The sequence below is a fragment of the Thermobia domestica genome, chromosome 2 (genome assembly GCF_964235325.1).
Source record: "Thermobia domestica chromosome 2, izTheDome1.hap1.1, whole genome shotgun sequence".
NCBI lineage: Eukaryota > Metazoa > Arthropoda > Insecta > Zygentoma > Lepismatidae > Thermobia > Thermobia domestica.
This window is the reverse complement of record NC_137455.1, coordinates 183,009,453-183,035,266: the sequence shown is the minus strand read 5'-3', so window position 1 is coordinate 183,035,266 and position 25,814 is coordinate 183,009,453. Positions and strand designations below refer to the sequence as shown.

The following is a 25,814-nucleotide window of genomic DNA, read 5'->3' as shown; positions in this document are numbered from 1 at the left end:
TATAATTTCATTTCAGTAAATTATCACATTTAGAAATAGGATAACAAAAAGATACATAAAGACTTTACAACAGAGAGCGTGAATGATGTTTAGAATGTACTTTCAAATACCTAATAACAAACACAATAGTTTGCTTAGAAATAAACCTCGTACTTGGTATGATGGCGATCACGGGATGTGTTCAATGGATCGAAGGGGTAACAGTCTCGTAATTCGAGGGGAAGAGGGTCTGGTAGAAGAAGTTGAACCACAAAAAATTCTTTGAGTTCTAAACAACTGGAAAAGATTTCCAAAGATAAAGAAACAAGACAGGAAGCAAGATTATTGTTTCTCAAAAATGAAAATGATTGTTATTACTGCTATTTGTTTCATTTACAAAATGTGTAATTAATTACCTCCACACTTTACCCCAAAATTTGGTAATACGACTATGAAGTCGCGGAATTCTTTTTAAAGTGAGAGTTACAGACGGTGATCTTCACTGACCCGAAATTAAGATAATAGTCCAATATTACTGACTTCTTTGTTACTTGTGAATGCTTCGTATCTCCAGAACATTTCGTAAGCATGCAAAATCCGTATTTGGACACTACATTATATTAAATTAGTCTTCGGTTAGCTACGGACCCCGCCCCCAGATTCTCGATTACTCGACCTATGGTCTCACCCTTTATATTTCAGCATTTGTTTCCGTTTTTAGTTCTCTTGTTAAAAGCTGTAGCAGAATTTCCTTAAATGCTTTGTTATATGCCTACTTGATTTGAATAAGGGGTTTATATAAACCAAGTTTTATATCCTCAACATGTCTATAATCTTAAAGAATTTCGAGATACATTATAACAAGTGTAACCTCCACTTTTTCCTTCATGCTGTTTTCCTCCCTTCTAAGGGAAACATTAAAAATCACTTAAACATGTTTTTAATTATTATAAATGAAAAGCCTAAATACCAAATTTCATATCTCTAATCTTAAAAGATTTCGAGATATGGCCATCTTACTATAACAATTGCTATCCCTTCCCATAAGAGGAACATCAAAACACGCTGAAACACGTCTTTATTATTATGTTATTATTTCCTAACATCCTTGATTAGTTCCACAATTACTTGATTAAATGCATTGCACCACATCATTCTTGATACCATACTTGAAAATCGACATTTGTAATGCAGTTCTCATTTTACTTTATTAAAATGATTTAATTTTACCCGCAGGTTCATCTATCTATAATTCCATGCTGTATTAAAAATATGAGTGTAATATATTCGTAAGGCACTCTTCTATAAAAAAGAGATGATCACACCAGATGGTGAAAGAAATGATCAGTAGTCTAATGTTACTAGTAAAAGATCCTTGAAAAAAATCAGTAATTCCTGAGAAGGTTTCAAGTCCTCCGGAAAGTAAACCTCAATTCCAAGAATTTTCTGTTTATTAACAGCAGCATTCATTCTTTTAAAGTGTGCACATACAGTATCTCTCTATCAAGCTCCAATGTTTGTAGATGATTTTAAAATATCTCTAAGGAATTTGGACATTAAACATTTTCTTCTTCATTTGCATAGGAGCATATAACGAGTTTAAAATGTCTAACCACGTAATCTCTAATACTATAGCTACATATTATCATACAATATTTCTCATCAATAACAATGTGATCTGTATCATACGTTTAGCAAATTCGTAGCTGTGTGAATAGGACTCAATCTTGTAATTGCCCAACTTCCTTTAGATCAAGATGTTAGCCTTGTATTATTATACAGTATCATGACCAAGCCACATAATTTCATAAATATTTATTAATATTCAGATCATGAACAATTATTCGAAATAATAAATTAATTATAATGAAAAGCAAATTTTAAAACGAATTATCAATAAACTGATAGTTGAAAGTTATTTATAGAAAAACTGTATCTCTGATTTTTAAATGGTTGTTTTCTTCCTGTAGATTGCCACAAACAACTAGAAGAGATAACATATATTCCTGTTATATCATCAGCCGAATAATGAACTTTATGGCGTACTGTGAACACGGGGTCGACAAATGGTATCACAGAACGTGAAAAAAACCGCAAACGCTTAAGAACTTGCCTCGTGATATAATCTTTTCATGAGTTATTGCTGCTGTTGCGAAACCATAAATGAATTTTAAAACTTTAGTATAATGTACTGTCTACAAAGATATTTTTATTAGAATCTTGGCTACATTTGTTGCCTTGACATCAGGCATTTGAATCCTTTTCCGCCGGGGATATCTTGCTTCACTTTAATGTATAGTATACAGTTTTCATTTTATAATTTTCATGTATCGCCAAAACTGATCGAAATGAGTGGGAAAGTGTCCTTCTATTTAATCAGAACTATGATTTGCTCTTTGTTATTTAGTTAGTAATACAGAAAAAAAATCGTGTGGAAAAATCGAAATAAAATTGAAAATAATGTTAGAGTTCTTATTCTTAAGAAGGCATTAACTTATGATGTGATTTTCAAGTAACAAATTGATTTAAATTTACCTGGACTATTTGTTGTGCCCAGGCCTTCGCTTCTCCTATATACTGTAGGTTAAAATCGTTCCTATTAAAAACTCTAATTTTTCGGTTGTCCTAATTTAAAACAGTAAAACATGTCCATGTGTAATATCATCATTATTGATTTCCAAATAATTAAATTAAAACAATGCAGTTTAAGCTATAATTCAATCGTCACAATATATTACTGTAGAAATACATAAATATTAGTTCTCAAACCTAAATATGGCTGAGATCTTTGTCCTATTTTGAAATAATCGAGATTTAAACTTGAAATCAAATTGTCAAAATAATTTTAAAATTGCTAATTGCTGGCATACTAGCGGCATCTTTTGGCATCAGGCATGCAATAGCACAAGTAGCGACACTTATTAGCTTGATTGCGAACTATTAGGAATTAGCATTACTCACAGACTGACAGGTTTTTGTATTGTAAATATTATTTTCTTCTTTATATAGGTTGCTAAATCATAGATAAGATTTTTCATGAAGAGCAGAATGATAATATTCATTTACATTATTACAACATGGTTTACTACTTTGTCAATTATGTTTTGTGATTCTTATCGGAAATCATCATTACTGAGGGATAATGAACTTATTGTGCATCTGGAAAAATAGACAATTAGTGTTATTTCCAATACAAGATCAGTTATGACTGGAGCTTGTGTTTCTATGACCTAAAAGCTTCGAAAATATGTCAGCATTTATGCCCAGTAAATATGACAAAATATCATCTAAAATACAGCTTAAAACCACATAGCTTCACATTAGTAGAGGATGTCAGTTTAGATATCTTTGATACTGCTCAGCGACGTCAGGTTCTCTGGCAGAAAAGCCTCCAACGAAAGTGAGAATAACTCTCATACTTGAAAAATATCCGTATGTTCAGTGTAAGAAAAAAGACGGATCTTATCATCAGTATCAATGACGATTTCAGAGGCTGGCACAGGGAAAAATTCTGCTGGGATATCATATCTTCGATTGTACTCAAAGTGGGTTACCAATATTTCCAGAGTACTGCTTTCATCCTCTGTGTATTGAAAGTCCCCCTCCGAAGTGGATGAAAAAAAAACACCAATATGCAGCAAAGAAATTGGATTTCAGGTATCGTTGTAGAAGAGATAGGGGCACACAGAGGCTGAGAAGATAATTTCTTTTTTCAAACTGGCTGATGCTACGCCAGGTCAGAACTGTTATCCCTCACACTATATAGTTTTCTTTAAAATCCCTTTACACAAGGTCAAACATTTCTAAGGAAGTAAGTTCCAAATAATCTCATTGCCAATACTGGTAAAAATATTTCTGAGGAATAAGTGAAATACGCCTAATATATGACAATAAATAAATACGACTTCATATCACTTTGCTCCCAATATATTATTTAAAGCTAAAATATGGTTCAAATATGAATTTATACTGTACGACCAACAAAAAAAAAAAAAAAGTATTTTCGTGCTCATAAGAGTCAGAAACGTATTTATATTTATTTATACGTGTAAAAAGATGCCAGGATAAAAAATTATGCACTATTCGAAAAATTTGGAAAACATTCATTAGTTCATATAATATCGTTTTGCAGATACTACCTGGCTCGTTTTCTACATGTTTTATATTCTTTACTGCCTTAACTATTCTAAGCTTAGCGAAGAGCATGGGCGCCCGAAGAAAATTTTATAGGGGGGCTCAAGTCTCTAGTTGCTATATTACTTTTAGTATTTTTTTATTTATATTAAGAATATCTTAAGAAATTTAATGTATTTTCGGGAGCCCCACCCTTCCCTCCCCTTCGGGCGTACATGACCCTTAAGTATAATGATTATTTGAACCTGTACTGTTCTTCTACTCACCAATTAAAATATACCGTTGGTTAAAGTAAATTATGTAATCTTCTTACATGACACCAATAATGACGTAAGTGGAAAAGCAAACATCAACAAGCAAACGGAAAGACTTAGATGTGAAGATATGAGGATGGAAATTTTTCGTGTTCCCTCTATCTTCATGATGAAAGTCTTCCTAGTGCGTCGGCCTTCAGGCGGAAGATAATATTTGTTTGAACATTTTCAAGATTTTTCGACATAAGAGACTGAAAGTCAAACGAAGTTCTTGGTCTCTACACAAAAGAAGTCAACAAATACTACTTAAGTAGGGTCCTTAATTTTATCGTTAGAAAACAGCATTTACGTTTCACGATTTCAGCTGCAAGGACACATGAACGCGGGCCTGTTGATACTCTGCATGACACATGACAATTGATAGGTTATTTACAGTAAACATCTCCACGTTCGAGGTGAAGTGAAAAATTCTGATCTGTTATGATGTGTTATGATAATGTATCTTCAATGTTTATAACTGAAAGAGGCAAAAGAAAAACAATTAATGAAAATAGATAGAAAACAGAGAAAAATATCCTCCCATTCTTATGAGAAGATATTTAATTTGTTTCTTCTTCTTTATCGTCATCTTTTCTTCGTTCTTTTCATTTCGAAATGATTTAATAGACACATTTTTAACCGTTTATTTCGTAATAGAAATATAAATATTCACTAGCAGTTCTGAGATAGGTAATTTGTCTTCTACACAAGGAAAACAAGGGACTGAGTTAAACCACGTACTTAATTCTCACAAAATAATAAAGACGAACAACTTATCTTTCGTTTTGGATTATGTGTCATTGGTGGCATTGCAAACATAGATCTATAGAATGTCAAGGTTACATGATGGGTCTGTTTACTATGATTAGTATGACGGTAAAGCTTAATGATATGAGCTTCCGCCGGAAATCTAATTGGGTTTCCCGCGTCGAAGACGCGTACGCTAACTATATATCTACGAGAGAGCTAATACACAGTATATATACGAGTATTATCATTTTTTAAAACGTAAAGGGAATTAGTCATCTGCATAGATTGGGTAGTTTTCTTCGGAATGTACGATTTCAAACTTAACAATTTTACTTCTATACGTTTTATTCATAATATTCAATATTAATTTAAAAAAAAGGAATTAGATGGTGATTTAGGAAAGAAAGGCAGTAGCTATCTAGAATAGTTTGTGATACTATAATTAATAAAAATAACCAGGGAAGCCCGCAGGGTTTTTCCAGGGGAAAGGAGTCAAAAAGACCTACACACAAGTGCAGTCATGAATACATACAACTTGGAGTATGTGTGCATATAATACTTTGTGTAAAACAACAATTATATACACACATTGTGTATTTTTTTTTAACTATAGTAAATATAGTATAGTACTTAAACGGTTCGAAAATCCAGCGGTGGGCAGTTGCACCCCCTTGTTCCATTCTGCGGACAATCATGAAAAAATAATAATAGTGATATAGTACGCTAGTATTTAAAATGTGAATAAATATAAGAAAAAGAAACAAAGTTTGTACTTTGCACTTAATACATGGAGAAGTTACTGTTTCCTTACATTATAAGAGTTACTCACAGTATTTGATAATGTATCTTTTAAGCTCTATAATGACCTTCAGTTATAAATCTTAAAGATGAAAAATGTTCAAAATGATCCTCCCCCCCCCGAAAAAAAAAAATGGAGTTGATTCCCTTGTGCACTGAGTGTGCCATTTTTAAGTAGGTTATTCGTTTGGTATTTTTGTCTTTTAAGTTTTCCTATCAAGAACTTGCTCCGAATTCTAATCTAACTATTTTTCACAAGCTTCAATCACTAGCATTGTTCCTGTTTTCTTTCATTCTTCTTGGTTGAAAGCATCAGCAAAAGAGATTTGTAGGCAATCAGAATTCAGGAGGATATTGCAAAAAACAATAGTCAATTTCAGCCTTTCCTTTCGATTCAGCACATAGAAATAGAACCCGCGTACAACTATCAAATAGTATAGAATTAATGTTATTAAATAGGCAATACATTTTCCAGAGTCCTTCCACAGGATAATGAACTCCAGAAACCAGTAAAATAATGTTGTAGACAGTGTTTGTTTTGTTGCTAACAAGATTTGTTTGAATCTCTTATGCGGTTGCTTTAGTGATTTTACTTTGAAAACCCTTAGAAACCTTATCATTTTCTCTTATAAAACGTATTATCCGTATATCCTACTATTAATCTGCTAAGAAGGTCGTAAATGTGTAAGTCTTTGTTATAACTTGACGGATAGAGCCAACAGAGTATATAAAGGAACCATATCAGCTTTGTGTACTTTGGATTAGAAGGTCATACGAGTTGTTTGGATGATTTCCAATCAAGGTGAAATTCCATTTCATTTGTATGCCAATCTCGTGGCAAATACGTAGAAACTTTTATAATTTCCCCCCTATTTTTGTTTAACTGAAGTTTCTTATCAAGACAAATAAGACCAGTACGAAATTTAAGGTTAACATTTAGTTTTTTTTAAAAAAAAAAATAGGTAGCATTGCAAAAACAAGATAATTTGTCTATACTGAAAACGAGTTTTGAATAGCTGTCCGTCCGCGCTGACTAGACCATTAAACGGATGGAAAGTACATTTTTTTTTCAAAGCAGATTCAAGATTTTTCCAATTTCGTGCGTAAAGATTTTAACAAACTGATGGAGAAAATGGAAAATTGTGTCTCAAAAAAAAAAAAAAAAAAAAAAACTATACCAACAAATCTACTTATGTTTCATAAATCTCTTTGTGATGGCTGCCCCCAGCGGAGGTCAGTTGCCCCTCCTGAATTTTCGAAGGGTGTTCAGTTTTTGGAAGTAGACGTCAAGACATACAAGAAGGTATAAAAAAGTTCATGCAATCACCTAGAAGAAATCCACTCTGGAGAACTTTTGACATCATGATGGTATTAGTACTTCTCTACGTAGTCACTGTGCCTAGCGACACATTTTTGCAAGCGGTTCTTCCATTTCCGTAAGCCCGTTTTGTGAAAGTCTGCAGTTTGACTTTGAAACCACAGTTTAATCTCATAAATGACGTTATCCCTACTGTCAAAATGGCGTCCTCTGAGTGGACGTTTCATTTCTGGGAAGAGAAATAAGTCACTTGATGGTAGGTCCGGTGAGTATGGGGGAGGGGCAATATTTCATATCCTAATTCAACTGCCTATATCGTGGATGAATGGGTGGAATGAGCTGGTGCTTTGTCTGCTAACAGCAGCACCCCTTTTGTGTCCAATCCATGACGTTCCTTCAGTTCCTCTTGTAACTTAGTCAAGAGATGAATAGGTACTAGTAATAGTTTTCCCCTGTGGTAGGTAATTTGTCATGATGACCCCTTCACAGTCCCAGAAAACGGAAAACATCACCTTGTCGGTAGACTTCTAGATGTTTTCAGGGGGAGGAGGAGAGGTATGTCCATTGTTCATTTCCTTCTGGGTCATAAAGATAAACATAACTTTCATCCATTGTCACTGGTCTGCCGGAAAAGTCCTCTTCATTCACCTCACAGAGATGCAATGTTCTCGCGATTTGTCTTCTGAAAAGGTGTGAGCAGTCGAGGCACCCATCTGCTGACACTTTCTGAAGATGCAGTTGGTTGTGAATGATATTCCAGACAGACCCATAACTCATACTTACTGCACACATAATACTTTCAATGGTTATCCTCATGATCTCAACTTTCTTCGTCAAGGCGGCATTATCAAGAAAGATGGTCTTCCAGACCTAGAGGCACCGGCGGTGGTCATATATCCAGTTTGAAATTGCCGTTTTCACTTGGATACCATTTCATAGGATGGACTTTCATACACATAGACTTCTTTCACCTTTTCGTGGATCTGTTTTGCTGATTTCCCCTGGAGATGGAGGCACTTAATGATGCTCCGTGTCTCAAGCTTGTTAATCATCGAACCTTCAGCAATTTACCTGCAAAGAAAAGAAAGAAAGATTTATTCTAACAAGTCCAGAATTTGCATGATTAACGCACAAGGACCTAATTGTAAAATGCATATCCGAGGGGGTTCATAATTCGTCACCTTCTACGTGATTGCACAAACTTTTTGATATCCCTCCTACTAATCTATTTACACACTATATCATTTAATATATTTATATTAAATTATATAACACTATACTTTATTTACTACAGTTAATAAGGCAGTGGCGGCGATTGGACGTTAAAAGTGGGGGGGCAAGACATGATCTGAATATTTGTATATCAATGTTAATATACAAATTTCCCTGGTTGAAACTATATACATTAATAGGGCATTTCAGAAAAGTGGGGGGCAACTGCCCCCTTTGCCCCCCATAATCGCCGCCCATGAGAGCATAAATAACTGTTGTTTCATACAGGGGCGGATCCAGGGGGCGATCGGAGCGATCGCTCCACCCTCAGAAGAGGAAACTTTCTTATTTTACATATATAAATAAAACCCATCTCAAAGTTTGGAGCCCTTAAAAGTAGCAGTATGACAACCCACCGCCCCCCCCCCCCAGAAGTCGGTCCTGGATCCACCCCTGGTTTCATATGTGTGATGTAGCCTATTACGAGCAAGCGTGCATCAAAATGTGTGTGTATTTGCGACTGTGTTTATGTGTTGGTCTTTCCTTCCTCTTAGTTCGTCTTTTACTCCTCCCTTGAAAAAAAAAATCTTGTGGGAGTTCCTGATTCTGTGATTAGAGAATATACGATGTGTTCATATATATTAAGCAAAGCTAAGTACAGTGCTACCTCGGGTTACGAATGCCTCCAGCTACGAACAAAATAATCAACTCAAGAACATAATTTCCGAACAAATTTTAATTCGGTGCACGAGCGTACACACATGGCTTATGCTAACAGCCACAGCTGTTCTCAGGTTTGCGCGCTGTGAACATGATTATCGTTGCGTTATTCTTGATATTATTTTTCTCTTTTGATGATGGCTTATTATGGCTCCTCCTCCTCTTCTACCATCTATCTGTGCCAGCAACTATCAATTACAAAGGAAAAATAATAAATATATATTTTATATTACTGTATATACACACGTATATTTTTGCTACAGGTATATTATCCATAAACAAGCCAAGAAACAATGTTTCTGGGGGGCGACTGGTTAATTGGATTTGCATTAATTTCAATGGAAAAATTGGTTCGGCTTGTGAATAACGTTATGGAACGGATTAAGTTTGTAACCCGAGATACAACTGTAACAATAATAATACAATCACGCAAACGAGCTCGCTCGCGGAAAACCTAGGTTCAATTCACGGTAGGAGCTCATGTGGTTCGGTCCCAAGCTGTAGGTCCACGTATCGTATAGCCTCGCTGCTGAAATTGACTCAAAACTAACCAACCAACAATCACACAGGACACGAAATCAACCAAATGGAAACATTATGAATTAACATAGGTACCGGTATACGATATGATTAACATAGATATCTCACTGCATATTTTGTTTTCCAATGTGCAGCTTAATGTGTCAGTATAGTCACCAATTTGATGAACAAAGTTAGTGTGATGGGCCCTATTCTGTATTTTAAAAATGTATTTTAGAAGTATTCTTGAGTACTATATAAGATGTATACAACGAGTATCCATGGTTAATGTGTATCTAGCTATGACTTCGACGTTTTCCATGCTTAACGTTTTTCTCTTAATAACTCATTTTCGAAACTGATTATAATCACCGATCAAACTGAGTCTATAAATTCATGTTTTTAAATGAATTTTGAAATGAGTCAGCAGAGCTGAGAACAATTTGCTTAACCTGCAGAACACAATATTCGGAGTGGTTATAATCCAGGAATTTATGTACAAACGAAATTGAATTGATAGTTTTTCACTTTTGCTTGCTAGTATTCAGTGAATAAATTTAGCAAATACAATATATGAATTTACGACCGTTAAAAAAAATAGTGTGCTGTAAGATAAGGGATCTGTATGTACATTTTCTACATTCTTGACGTTGGTACAAGAATGAAGCTAATGTTCTTCAGCCTTCACTTAGATTTTTGCTCTAGTTACCGTACCTGCTAATTCTATAGTACTCTCAGTCTTAAGAGGTCACAGTAAGGAGTGTAAAGAAAGAAAAATGACCATATGTTGATCATGTGCAACCAAGTTGATTTTTACCTATATTCTTGCAATATTAGTTTGGTGGTACAATATTCCAATCGCCACAACAGATACAGCAAGAAGGCAGAAACCACATTGGAAGAGAACAGATCAAAAATAGCATTGAAAAAGGATAAAAATAAAGGAAGATATAAAGTGGGCCAGTTCTAGGGAAGGGAATGGCTATCATCGTTGCCAATTGAATCTCATGCTATGTTTTGGTTTGCATCCGAAGACACTCCCGCAAACATGCCTTCTCAGACAGGATGGTTTTTTTAAAAGATATGGTAGTTTCGAAAGAGTCTAGAAATAAACTGTTTGGTGATGTACTTTCTTCAAAGGAAAACAAACGTTAACATCAACCTGAAGAATGTTAACGTCAACATGCTTACAGTGTGGAACAACATCTAAAATTACTACAACTTATAAGCAATGGTCAACGTAAAAATAATATAAGCAGTTCAAATTTTCTCTTGCCATTCACTACAAGCAAGTTTGTAATCGTGCGACTACAACTTAAAAAAAAAATCGCGGTAAAGAAGGCGATGTTTTACTCTATTCATGTTTATGATATAATAAAGGATGAGGAACGAGTAACTTCGGTGACGTTACACAAAGGAACAGTGTATTCTGTAGTACATGAAGAGGAATTTCTCCAGGAATCGGCACCGCTTATACCAAGAATCTCATGACATTTCGTCATTTTGTGTCAATGTTGGAGCAATCCTAACTCTAGCTAGTAAAAGGTTACACCCTCTCTTTAGCACTTATAGCCTGTTTGACCCTGATAAGTAAAAGCTTAGATCTGACATTTTATTAATGATTACCTTTAATTTCTTGTTTGATGTATAGGAACGCTATCAAGACTGTATATTTAATATATGCTACCTAATTGTTATAATATTGAAAGTAACTTAGTGAACAATTATTTCTGTAGATACAGAAACACGTTTTTGAATTATATTATCAATGACTAAGTGCGTGCTGCCATCTGTGGAGCGCAGTTTAGACTTACAAAGAAATGTGAGTAAGAGAAATTAGTTTTAAATATTATGTAATTTGATTGGTTAAATAGAATTTAGCCTCCCTTTCAGCAGTGAGGCTACATGAGATGTGCACCTACAGTTTAACATGGAATCCAAGCCACATGAGCTCTCAGAGGGAATCAAACCCGGGTCTCCCGCGTCAAAGAAGCGTACTCCAACTATATAGTCAAGAGGTAACTCACATTCTAAACATTGAAAAGTCAACAGTTTCAATCTCTGATTATTTCATTAGATGACCCGAGCAGAAATTTCTGGTGTCATATTTCCGATCATTCTCAGTACCAGTAGTTTCTCAGTACTGCTTCCCGGGGGGAGGGGGAACTGGAACATCAATGCAGACAAATCACTCCAAATATAAATACTTATTACATTATGTAACCTTGAAGGGAAAAAAAAACTGTAAATTTCTTTCTTTTCACAAAAGTGCAGCAGACAAAAATACATTTGTCAATAAAATTGTATTTATTGCGTTCCATGTACCAAATACATGTACAAATACATCGTACGTTGGTATAGAATATGTCAGAAAACATTAACATGATTAATACATATTATGTCTACATATAATTAATTGATTACAATAAATGGAAGTACTATTTACATGCGTGACATTAAGTAAAACAATAATAATTCCTATAGCTACTTCGGAATATTATTCATGTTCTTCATTTAGAAACTCACTAACAGGATAAAATGCACCATTTAATAGATTTTTTCTTACTGCTGCCCTGAACTTACTAACAGCTTGAGGTAAATGATTGAACAATTTAATAGATATCCAGAAGAAATTTTCCTACATGTTTCCAGTCTAAATGAAGGAACATGTATTTTTGTATTTCTTTAGCTCTTATATTATGACTATGTATATTTACACTTTTGCATATTTCCTGATTTTGTTTTACACACATTACATAGACATGTAAAGTGATGGTAGAGTTAGCACATTTAATTGGCTAAATAATGGTTTGCAATTAGTTCTTTTATTATTTTGTATGGTAGCTCAGATAATTTTCTTTCGTGATTTGAAAACTTCCTGTGATCTTACTTCTTCAAACCACTTTTGAAGATTATTTAGAGTTTTATTGTAATATATTCACATCTATTCGAGTTATTAGTAAGGATGTATCATCTGCAAAACGTGTCATATGAACGGTCTCGACGGAATTTGGAAGGTCATTTATATGTATGTAGTAAGAAAATAAATGGCCCTAGTACACTCCCTTATGGGACTCCTAATTTTATTTGCTTTATATCCGATTTATAGTCACTTTTATTGTGTAGTTATCAAAATGAGAAATATATACAGCTTGTTGTATGTTGCACAAATATGATTCAAATTATTTGGGGACAACTCCTCTAATGACATATTTAAATAACTTTTGAAGAAGTACAGTATATTATGATCAACAGTTTCAAATGATCTACGTAAGTCACATAATAAACTAATGTGTAGTTTTTATTTTCAAAGGAGGTATATATATTTTTAACATATACAGTAGATGTATTGTAGTACAGTACAGTACAGTATTGTAGTACAGTAGATGTATTTTTTTTTTCAAAAAACCATGTTGTGCAGGGTTTATTATTTTAAAATTTCCACAGAAATTTATCACTCGCTTATGCATAACTATCTTAATTATTTTGGAAACAGTTGTTAAAAATTATATTGGCCTATAATTAGATACATTATCTTTCTCGTTTCGTTTATGTATGGGTTTGAAATTCTGTTCTCCATATGAATGTAAACAATGTAATTTATCTTCTATGTTATTGAATAACCTTTACAGATAATACATGATCTAGTTGTGGTAATCAGTGCATTAACTTGCATTTTTGCCTACTGCAACAACAGTTTGAACTTTTTTAGTTTCTAAAATTTTTACTATATTTTACGAGGCCAACATTTATTTTTATAGGTTTGTCCGCGTACTTATTATTGCGCCATTGCCTTAAACAATATAATTTGTACATTGAAAATGATGGAGGACAATTTAAACACTAGTTTTATGTATCGTAACTTAATGTTATGACACAACTTGTAATAATTTCATAGTTTCGAAGTTGTTCAGTTCAAAGTATTTTTATCAAGTAACTTATCGCCCACGCTGTATACAACTTTACGCCGATAACTGCTTTTAGTGGCGTATTTAGGGGGGGCTTCCGGGCTTAAGCCCCCCCGAGATCTTACTTACTATAGTAAAGTATATGAAATATCTTGCAGAATTTTCACATTTTCAGGGAAAGCCCCCCCCCCGAAACAAAATCATAAATACGCCACTGACTGCTTTAATAAGTCATCTTAAAACTGCTTAACTTTACGGTTATGGAAATATTAAGATTTTACGCTACAAAACGTTCTCACTAACCTTTCAACAAGGTCATTAAGACCTTATGAACTATCTTGCTTAGATGCTTGATTCCAGTATTTATATTTCTGTATTACATTATTTCTTTACTTTCTTGTATTACATTTTTATTCTTATTTTTGGAGATTTTACCTTCAGGAGTTCGCTTTGGCCGATTGCCCTTGTATTTAGATTGTTTTCCTTACACTGGTTGACACTCAGAAATAAAGTATGCACGAAAACAACATTGTCACCAGATTTATGGTTTTGACGCGTTCTAAGACCTTGAACGCTAACGTCAAGCCGTGGAATTTTATACACAAACATTGACTGCGTATGTTGGAACAATTCCAAGAGACATGACAGATAAACAGGCTTAGTTTTCTTTCTAATTAGAGACAAAGTATATAAAGAGCAGATCCCGTCATCTCTATTACAGCTATTTTGCTGCGCAAAATACATTAATATTAATTTGGTTTTACTGAAAATCAATACGGGAGATATAGGCGAAAATTAGTAGGCTAGGCTAAATGATACTGACAGATAAGAATAAACTACAAGTGCCGGATTTAGGTTTGATGGAGCCCTAAGCTATTGAAAGGGCCATTTACATGTCAAATTTTAGGGCCCTTTATAAGTCAAGCTTTCTTTTTCAGCGACAAAATGTCAATGCATATATAGGTTTAAATATATGCTATAGAAAAATATGCTAATTTATGGACCTAATGAATATCTAAATGGAAAAAAGGGCCCATTACAAGGAGGGCTGGGAAACGAGGTCTCCATCATAAGCGGGGCTGGATAGCAGGGGCCTCATTAAAGTGGGGCCGAGAAATAGAGCCCTATTATTTGCTTCATAAAAGCCTAGTACATAACAATACAAAACACCATTGTTGTATCATGTGCGTTTTGTCTTATCTGCTTTTTTTTTATTTGGAAATTACATTACAATCAGTTTCTTTCTTTAATTTTCTGGGCCCCCAAGCAAGTGGGACCCTAAGCTATAGCTTGTTTAGCTTATATGTAAATCCGGCACTGCATCTTACATATTTTTCTCTTTCGAGCAAAGGACAGAAGAGTAACGATAAGTACTGTATAAATGATTACACTCACTTTGAGGTAGAAAGTCTCCACTATTGAGGATTCATTTTGTTTCTTTTTTTTTCCATACCAAGATACTTCTCTGGTATTGATGTTTGGATAAAAGATAGTTTAAGATAGGCATTCAATATTAGCCTATAACAAACAAATGGAAACATACAGTGCCACTTGCGCTATTCTTATCAAGAACATAAAATTGATAAGAAAAGTAATGTCAGAAAACAAAGAAGTACAAGAAAATTTTCCATTATTCTTGTCATAGTCATGTATTGAATGGAACTTGAAGTATGAGATTTTTAAGTACTTACTTAATAGTTTAACAATTTCTTGGAAACAAGATAGGTCTACATTATCTGATGTCCTACTAAATCACAATTTTATTGTATCTATTCAATCTTTAATCTAAAGTTCATGCTCCACTAACAGCTGTAACACAGTGACACTACTTTCCTATCCCTCCCCCCACTCAAAAAAGTTCGTTTATTGGAACCTCAAGGTTGTACATCTTATTTGAGTCCGAAATAAAAAAATAGCTAACGGTAGGCTTATCTGGCCAGGGCCAGATTAAGGCCCTTAGTGGCTTTAAGCACTAAGATTTTGGTGACCCATACATGTAGAAATATGCAATTCAACATATAAACCGTGAAGTTAAATTTTATTTGTCTAAATTAAACAAAACTTTCAGTAAAACGCAAAATAATGTTTATTTTTGTATACTTTCAGTTTATATAAATTTTAAGTGTTTTCTCGTAGTATTTTTTAAATTGCAGTCTTTGATCAGGTCCTCCACCGTTATCATTACTATTATTATAATTTTTACATCTGACAAGGAGATTGTGTTTTTGATGGAGTATATGTATATGTCTTATTTTTCTTTTTTTCACTGACGTTATACAGAAAGTATACAAATTTCACAGCCTGCGTACAAAGTTTTCCCCTATTTTTATGTATGTGGGAGTTTTTTTTTTTTAATTATTACATGAACGTTGCCGGAGGTCTGCACTCTCTGAATGCTTTTGTTATTATTGTATATACCTGTATCTATTTTTTAAAAAAAAATAATGTGGAGAGTTTTTTTCACGGATCCTGGTTCAGCTGCATCATTTCCAGTAGTGCATCGTAGGCCCATAGACAAGAGTAAATTCAGCTATGAGCAATTTCTATGATGCCCCTTCCCTTGATGCCCTAAGGCGTGCTTATTTTACTTAATGACTAATTAGTATAACCCCTGTACCTGGCAATTATGTAGTCAGAAGTGGAATCTGAATGAATTTATGAACTCTTTGTATAGGGCTACAGGCCGGTAGCCAGCTCAAAAATGTAGGGGTCCCGACCCCAACCATATTATAGTTCATTTGCAAGCCTACCGTGAAAATTTTAGGGCGGGGGCAGCAAAAATTTAGGAGGGCGGCCCCCTAGGCCCCCGTGGATACGGGCCTGTAATGGCTAAGTATTGTTGAAGTACCGTAGGACATGGAAAGGCTTCTTCTCTTCCTTTCAGATCACTAGTACTTGATTGTGATAATTATTTGGGAGCACAGGTGCGGTTCTACCTGTAAGTTACGTATCCCTTTTCCATTATGAGTGGAAAACTGCAACTATACAGGTACAGCATTCCAAATCTGAGAGCCTCCAGCCCTGAGGAGTGCAGGATTTTGGATAGTTATATATGCTGTAAATATTGAGTAACAGTAGAGTCCCTTGAGGAAAGAAAATTAAATACTAAATGCAAAGCAAATATAATTTTAATGTTCACTAACTAAATAAAACAGTTCTGCTGTATTTTAGTTCAATTGAATAAAACAGTTCTATATATACAATTTTAATTCAACTAAATAAAATAGTTGTTCAGAATTACAGCACCATCAAAGCATAAACGGCGCATCCAGAAAAAAAGTCTGGCAGAACATTTTGACTATCATTTGCAAATAGCCACAGTAATGTCATAACTCGATGTATATAACGCTCGTGCACGTTATTGAACGTATCCGCTAAATGGTGACAAAAATCCTCGATTGAAATTAAGGATGTGCAAACATTGAAAGGTCATCCCTTGGTTCCTTTATTGGTCACACAAAAAATTACTCCATTTATGTTGTAATTTTCTCTGATCTTAATCAATAGAAAGTACAGACCCTGTTCAAATAAATGAGTTTGTCAAATATTATGTTGGTACTATTAATAATGTTCTCAAAGGGGCATCCAATGAAATCGACCAATTTCCAGGTCAAAGGTTGCTGACAAAATTTATTTATTTTTTAATTTTTTAACCTAAGATTGTACCATATTCAGGGAGTTGAAAACGGGTATTCGTTTATTATTTTATCCGCGCAAGTATGTTTGTGGCGGCCATTTTGTATAGGCGCGTCACCGTAGTTTGGACTTTTCAGAGGATTCCGTTAAACGTTGTAACTTTTTAGGTTTTGAAGATAATGTGTTCAAGCCAAAACCATATGAAAAATAATGGAATAGACAACATTCTGTGTTCTGTGCACATTGAGACGTACTTTAGAACGTCGAAAAAAGAACCTCTGAACACTGAGGTTGGAAACCTAGAAATGGCTATTTTGGAATGTACAGTTTGAAACAAATAAATAAGCCTCACTTTAATTTATTTTGTTCTACATAGAGACCAGATAGTAATCCACGCCCCAAACAAGTTTCAGATCTGAGAACTGTATACTTGATTTTTTGAAAATTTTAAACTTTGCGAATTTTCGAAAATCGTGCATTTACACCATCAAATATCTCAGGGAGGACAGAAGTAAAAAATCCTAAATTTACACAAAATGGACGATAGTTGTGCAGTAACAAGTGAGTAAAACTACATCACTGAGACTTGAGTAGTTTCTGAGTTATGTTGCAGTGACGTGAAATTCTTGATTTTAAAAGTTGAATAGATGTGCAGGTTTTGTGTTGATATAGTGTCTCAGGCATACAATTTGTCTGTGTTTCATCAGAAGTGCAGTCAAGCAGTAAGATATTCGAGATTTGCTACTTGTAAAAGAATTATTAATACCAGATCATATCATAGATTTGTACCTCTGACGAAAACACAAATCAGATGTTATGAATACTAACAATCAGATGAATTTACTGATTGCAATATTTCTGTACTTCCAGAATATAGCATGTTGTCATTTGCATCTAATGATACGGAGCCTGTATTTATGTCAGAAATGGTGGATTGGGGGAATTGAAGACATCAGTCAGTCTTTTCGATCACTCTTTCCATTCCAATGGCCCAAGAACCTCTTTTAAACTATGTACGAATGACAAAGTGTGGGTGCCAATTACTAAGGATAGCCGGAAACTTACACCCATAGAGTTCACAAGTCCTACAGGTCGTATTTTCAATATCAATGTCAAACACTGTACACAAAGTAGTCAACTATTTACCTCACTGATGTCTTAACAGCAGCGCTATAGGGAGAAAAGAAACAACAGACGACTTTCGTTTTTTGTACAAGATAGATTCATAAATTATGAACACTTTACCCATTTAACATTACTGTCAAATTATTTTGACTTTTGGTACAAAGTTTATATTCACTCCAATGGCGTTTTATGATATTAAGTCCCAGGGAAGAAAAACCTTATAACTCAGAAACTACTCGAGTCTCAGTGATGCAATTTTACTCACTTTTTACTCCATAACTATCGTCTATTTTGTGCAAATTTGAGATGTTTCACTTCTGTTCTCCCTGAGATATTTGCTGGTAAAAATACACGATTTTCGAAAATTCGCAATGTTTAAAAATATTCAAAAAATCAAGTATATAGTTCTTAGATCTGAAACTTGTTTGGGACGTTGTCTATTATCTAGTCTCTAAATAGACAAAAGATTGAGGGTGAGTCTCATTTATTTCGTTTCAAAATGTACTCCAAAATTGCCATTTCTATTAAATAGGTTTCCAAACTCAATGTTCAGAGCTTCTTTTCTCAACTTTCTGAAGCACGCCTCAATGTGTAGAAAATACAGAATATTGTCCATTCCATTATCTTTCATATGGTTTTGGTTTGAACTCATTATCTTTAAAACCTAAAAAGTTACAGTGTTTAACGGAATGCACTAAAAAGTTCATAATACGCTCAGGCGCCTATACAAAATGGCCGCTACGACAAAACCCGCGCGGCTAAAAAATAAATGAATACCCGTTTTCAACTCCCTGAATGTGGTACAAACTTAGGTTAAAAAATTTAATGAAGAACTAAATTTTGTTAGCAACCATTACTGGTCAATTTCATTTGGATTGCCCGCAAAGTGAATGAAAATTACGTATATCTCTTTAAATGAGTCTGTGGGGAAACGAAAGCGCATGATTTAGAAAAGAGACTATTACAACAGCTCATATGGGAAATGCTCAATAACATTAAAATAGTGTTTCAAATTACGTACATTAACTCTATTTTCGAATAAATACGTAGCATTTTCGAATAAATACGTAGCTAGAATATGATACCTATTCCTTGTGGAAGAAACATACAGATATACTCACCATCTTTCCAGATATAAAGCTTATGTCACTTACCAATTTGGGGGCCGCGGTGGCTCAGTGGTCGAGCGTTCACCTCTGGTGCATGAAGTCCTTGATTCGATGCCAGCTCGCTCCAAGTGAGCTTTGTGATGGATAAACACCGTATGCGAGGGTTTTCTTAGGGTTCTCCCGTTTCCTCTCATTTTCTTCATTCCACCATTTCCTTCATTTCTCATCATCACCGTCTCCTTTAGCTAAATATTGTTACTGTTTACTTAAATCTAGCAAAACAATGTTGACAATACTTTGTGCTATTAGTGATTCTTAACAAGAAATTTGTTTTGGGTCTTCACAATAAATGTTGCTGTAGAAACATAGTAAAAATGTAACATTAATTACACTGGCGTCTCTGGCATGGAAAATTTGAGGGGGACATCAAAGAAAGTGATTTAAATATTACTACCTGTTTATTATCTTCGATTCCATTTGTTATCTTTCTGCTTATCTTCACGGATTCCCTGAGGTATATCAAGAACTAGGCCTAAGTCATAATCGTTTCACAGCCTGAATATTATATTCTAAATAAATATAATTATTATTATTTATATGTTATTCTGTCGTTAATAAATGAAGTAAATTAGAATAATATATTGAATATTTTGTACTTCAAAATATTGGGGGGACGCATCCCCCTTGCCCCCCTTGCCAGAGGCGCCCGTGATTAATTATGTCCTCAAGAATACAAGCAGAGCAAACAAAAATAAATCCTTCCCAAATTTTAAACTTCATTTATTATTATTATTATTATTATTATTATTATTATTATTATTATTATTATTATTATTATTATTATTATTATTATTATTATTATTATTAAGTGACTGAATAGTTAACTTCATTTATTATTCAGTCACTTAATGTAGTGGTCCCCAATTAGTGTGCCGCAAAATTTAAGAATTTAAAAATCACGAAGCATTTATTGAAATCAATTCTGAGACATTCTGTACCAGTCAACGCCTCCAGCGGTGGCAACAGTGCTCAGTACTACATTGAAAAAAAAATAAAATAAGTGTGTCATGATGTGTCGAACATTCTATAAAGTATGTCGTCAGTTAAAACATGTTGAGAACCACTGACTTAACGCACCAAAAATTCATATCACTCTTTCAGCCATGTTCGTGGGCATATGAGAAGTGGTAATCCAAAGAAATGTAAGTTAAATACATTTTGAAAACAGTACTGCCTTAAGTTAAGGCGATATTATTGAGCGCTGTTACCCATCGTTAACTTTTCTGCTGCTACTTACTTTGTTTTTCAGATTAACACGACCACACTTACATAAAAATAAACATTAACTTTGGCTCTACTTGTGTTCTTGTATAATCAACTGACTGTAATTGTTTATATATATTCAATCATGAAATATGTATTTAATCTCATGTACAAAACTATTAATGGTTTTTCTACTATTTCTTTTGCAGGTAGAGCATGGCTGGACTTGAAGTTCAATTACCTAACATTGCCGATGCCGTATTCAAGTACACATGGATCATCAAGAAATATGCAAAATGCCTGGACACTGAGGGTGGTTTCGACAGTCCTACTTTTGAAGTGAATGTAAATGGAGTATGGACCCAATGGAATCTCTCTATTCGTTACTGGACAGGGCCACACGGCCAGAGGTTAACGAATCCAGTGGTGTTGTGTTTGAACTTATTAAAGTGTTCCATGGATGAACCAGAGCAAGTGAAAGTGAAGTTTCAATTCGGTGTTTTTAACGAGGATGTAAAACAATACGAAATGTGTAACGTAAATCGCGTAATTCTTCATATGCAAACATCGGATGAGATGTTATCTGTCGGTTACAGAGATATGACTATCTTGGATCGACATCTCAGTGTAAATGGAGAAGTAAATATTTTCTGCAAATTGCAGATGAGTAAAACAGACATGGAGCGACACAGTTTATCTCAAGACTTGCGGCGTCTTCTTATAGCCGAACATGACACAGATCTCGTATTATGTGCTCAGGATCGGGAATTCCGTGTTCATCGTAATATATTGGCAGCACGATCGCCAGTTTTTGCGGCTATGTTTAAACACAACATGCAAGAAAGTGCCTTAATGAGGGTGGAAATAAAGGACATAAATGCCGACAACCTTCAGGAACTATTGCGATATATTTATACAGATCGTGTCGACAACTTAGAAACGTTAGCACAAACGCTGCTTGCTGCAGCTGAAAAATATCAGCTACCGGGGCTAAAGGCTCTCTGTGAACGAAGTCTTGTTGAAACGATAACTCCTGAAAGTGTAGCCACACTATTACTGCTGGCAGATCAATTTCAGTGCGATACCTTAAAGAAAGCCACATTGGCATATTGTGAAGACAATGCGGGTTGTCTAAAGAAAACTTTAGCATGGAAAGTGATGGAGATTGTGAATCCAGATTTGTTTGAAGAAGCATGTGAAGTAGGACTTGGAGATAGTGTTGGTTCTATGAGCAGTGACAGTCCTCTCTTCATTCTTTAAATGACTTTTCTGAATTGATTATATAAATTAAAAGTGAAATAACGATTTGCTCAAAACTTCTTTATGGATTGTTTCATTTTCATTCAGTTTATTATAGTACTGCTGGAATTGCTAGTCTGTTAAAATTAAAATATTTCATTTTCAGGTGGTTACGAAAAAAACATTGTTTTACATAAAAATACTTAATGGAAAAATACAATGAGAAAAACAAATTATTTATTTTACTATATTCAGCAAAAGCACAATTAAGAACTTTTTTAAAACATGTGTTATGAATAAAAAAATACGTATGATATATTAATCCCTATTTTTTATTTTATAGTATTTTATAGTATATCGAACCTAGACCATGTCTTAAGTTTTGCGAAAGTTAAGACATAAGTTAGGTATGTGGAGTAAAATAAACACCTTTAACAGTAAACCTTTTCCTTAATTTCTATTTATAATATGTATTCTTAAAGATGTTTCTTTTACTCCACATACCTAACACGTGTCTTAACTTTCTTTCCTGTGTTCAATGTATATAGGTGTGCGCATGTGTGTTTGTGTGTATGTGTTGGAAATTAGGTTATAAAAATTACATTATCGCCCAGTAGGCTAATTTTTTTGAAACTGCATACAGGGCGAGAATTTAAGCGGCTTGGACTAAATTTATACTCTTATCAGTTACAAATAAACAAAAAAAGTCACTTTGATATTCTAAGAAAATACAGTAGATACAAAATATTCAATTCATCTCACTGAGAGTTTCTATAAATGACTATTTATATGTCTCTTGAACAACAAGCAAGAAAAGCAAATACATAGTATGTTTGGTACTTTATAACATTAACTCAATTTTTTATTATACTGTATTTGGCGGCAAACTCCATCTCTTTCAATTGGCATAGAAACTTCCCTTTGGTTTGCTGAGTTTGGAACTAAACAATCCCATATGTTCGAGAGCAAATCATCCGAAATTAAAACGAAACATTTGAAGAAGCTGATTGGGAGCCCAAGATTCAAACTTACGATTCTTATACAATGGCGCTATGCTCTAAGATATTAAAATAGCACAAGATACTGAATAAAAGCATCCACGAATCAAAGGAAAAAAAAACTGTCACTATCTCTAAAATCTGAAAATCTAAACACACACACAATTATATATAATCCTTTTGCTTGTTTTGGTGCCAGGTACCCGTGGTTTCGTTTTTCCCCATTACTTTTGGGGCACCCAATATATATACCTGCTATCCCTATATATATAGGATCAGGGTCGGATCCAGGATTTTGTGAAGGAGATGCACCAATAACTACCAGTACACTTGAATTGATTGGAATTTTTAAAATGCTTTTAGACATCTGTGGTGTGAATGAGGAAATGCCCTGGAAATGCTAAGTCTCTGTTCTCGGTGAATCCTTTTCTTTCAAGTTTTAGAAAATTGACTTAAACTATCGATTTTGCAAAACTTCTCTTTGTTTTAAGCTCAAACGGAAACATGACAGCAGAAATTTTCGGAACGTGTTGCTATTTTCACTGCTAGCTTCTCAGTTTAGGTAGTGTATATTTACAACAAAGGGGGCTGCACGTGAACCTTTGCAGCCCCCTAAATCCGGCCCTGTATAGGATGTCCCAAAAGCAATGATGAAAATCGAAATCACAGATTCCTGGCGCAAAACAAGCAAAAAAAAAAAAAAAAAAATGTTCATAAACATATAGTCCGAAAGTGGAAGGAACGGACCCAGAGGTTCGAATGGGAGAGAAAGGAACTTCACACCTGCCTACCGGGATAATGATAGGAGCTGCATAGATCGCAGTGGCCCTATAACTTGGCCTCCAACATCATCGGATTTGAATCATCTTGATTTTTGTGTTTGGGGACACCTCAAAAACGTTGATTATAACTCTCCTATTGACACACTTGCCAACCTACAAAACTGCACTGAAGATGTTTGTGAACAGTTACGCAACACACCGGGAGTGATGGAACGTATTCGAAACTCACTGCAGCTTACGATTAGCACGTTCCATAGATTTGGGAGGACAGCGCTTTGAGCATTTTCTGTAGGTACGTTTATTACAAGCACGTATGACCTAGTAGTTTGAAGTGCTGCTCTATGTTAGATACTACGTTACAAGTGCAGTATGTCGTTGTGTATTTTGCCTGTTAATTCAATATATTACACGAGTAGTTAGACCTGTTCTTATTTCTGGATTTTTGGATAGGACACATATTAGTTCCTAAGTGGAGTCTTGATCCAACTACGGTAGATCCCATAGTTTTGGAGTTATGGACCTTTAAAGTTCGTTTTTCATGTTTCCGGCAGCCTATAACTTCGAAATGAAGCATTTGTGCACCCAGGTTGGTCTCTACTTTTATTATTATCTTGGTGTCAGGAATTACCTACCAAACGTTGTCGGTGTTGTTTTGAAACACCCTATATATATATATATATAGAGGAAGGTTACCAAAGAGCACGCACTTAATATTCATTTTCAAATAGCTCCGAAAGTAATGAAGCAAAAATTATATAAATTGTACAAAATTTTAATTGAAGTTTAGGCTACATTGTAAGAAATAGAAAAGTTTACTACTAGATGTAGAAATGAAGATATACGTTAAAAAGTTAAAAAACTCAAATGCGTACTCTTAAGGACCAGTGTCCCAAAGAGTGCGTTTTGCGGTCCCTAAGAGGGCGCACTCAACACCTATCATACTTGAAACCTAAACCCCTTCGTAAACTTTAATTTACCCTAAGATTTGCTTCCAATTCTAAACTATTTTGCTTCCAACAATTTCTTCATTACACGTCCATGTGGTTTTAAAGAATTTATTATGAACGTACACGAAATTTAAAACATTAGAGAAAATCTTCGTTTAGTTTCACCCACAAATTATGATTTTTATGAGTAAAATTAATGATGATTTTTTAAATTCTTAGTTCGTGGTTTCATTACATTATTCCACCAACTGGAAAAAAAAAAATCCTGAACAACACCTTTAGTGTATGTCTTTTTTAATTCTTAGTTTGTGGTTTCATTACAATCGTAATCGAAGCCATATTTCACTCAGCATCTTCCTCCAGAACACTTCCAGAATCTTTATTTTGATCATTTCCTCACTACTAAGGACGACATCATCATACCATGAAAGGCAATGGCAAACTACCATGGACCAAAGGCCTACCTTCGGGCAGAACACCACATCATCATTGTAATTTAAGAAATTTTGTGAATTTAAAATACTTCTTATATATGATTTACAGTTGGTGCTTGAATCGAAGACAAACAATTACAAATAATTCTACAATCCATTCAAACATCATATTACACTCCGAGATTAACTGATGAGAATAACCATAGTCTGTAATATGAATGCCGCTACCCACACACGCTATCAAAGAAATTCTCCCAAAGAGTACGTGCGCGTTCTTTAGTAACTCACTAACGCGCACTCTTTGGGAAACAGCAGTCAACTCGAGTAAAATTCATCCATGTGGCTGCATATGCAAGACCCCCGAAACAAAGCCATGGTAAACAATTCTATCTGCATTCATGTTTCCTACCATGCAACAAGAGTACTGTAGTTAGCTACTATATCAGAATAATTTCTTAACTAAGAGTATTAAAATATTACATCAAGAATTCAAAAAAGTTATTTTTAGCTGTATTTTCTGTGTATCAACTCTCACACAAAGACGCATCAAACAGCGCAGCAATAACAATTCTCTGTGTTACCACTTCAGCGTAATTGGCAATGCGCGCTCTTAGGGCGTGCGTACTCTTTGGTAACCCTCCTCTCTCTCT

At 34.5% G+C, this 25,814-nt stretch overlaps 1 protein-coding gene across 2 annotated transcripts in view; it reads left to right on the top strand.

Moving 5' to 3' along the window:
• The window catches only part of LOC145678008 (speckle-type POZ protein B-like), a 35,796-nt gene extending 13,471 nt beyond the window's left edge, over nt 1–22,325 (top strand). For both annotated transcript variants that reach the window (XM_081748204.1, XM_081748203.1), the window contains exon 2: nt 20,974–22,325. In XM_081748204.1, coding sequence (XP_081604330.1) covers nt 20,981–22,024 — 1,044 coding nt within the window. In that variant the 5' untranslated portion in view covers nt 20,974–20,980 and the 3' untranslated portion in view covers nt 22,025–22,325. The remainder of the gene's footprint in view (nt 1–20,973) is intronic.
• The last annotated feature ends 3,489 nt before the right edge of the window (nt 22,326–25,814 follow it).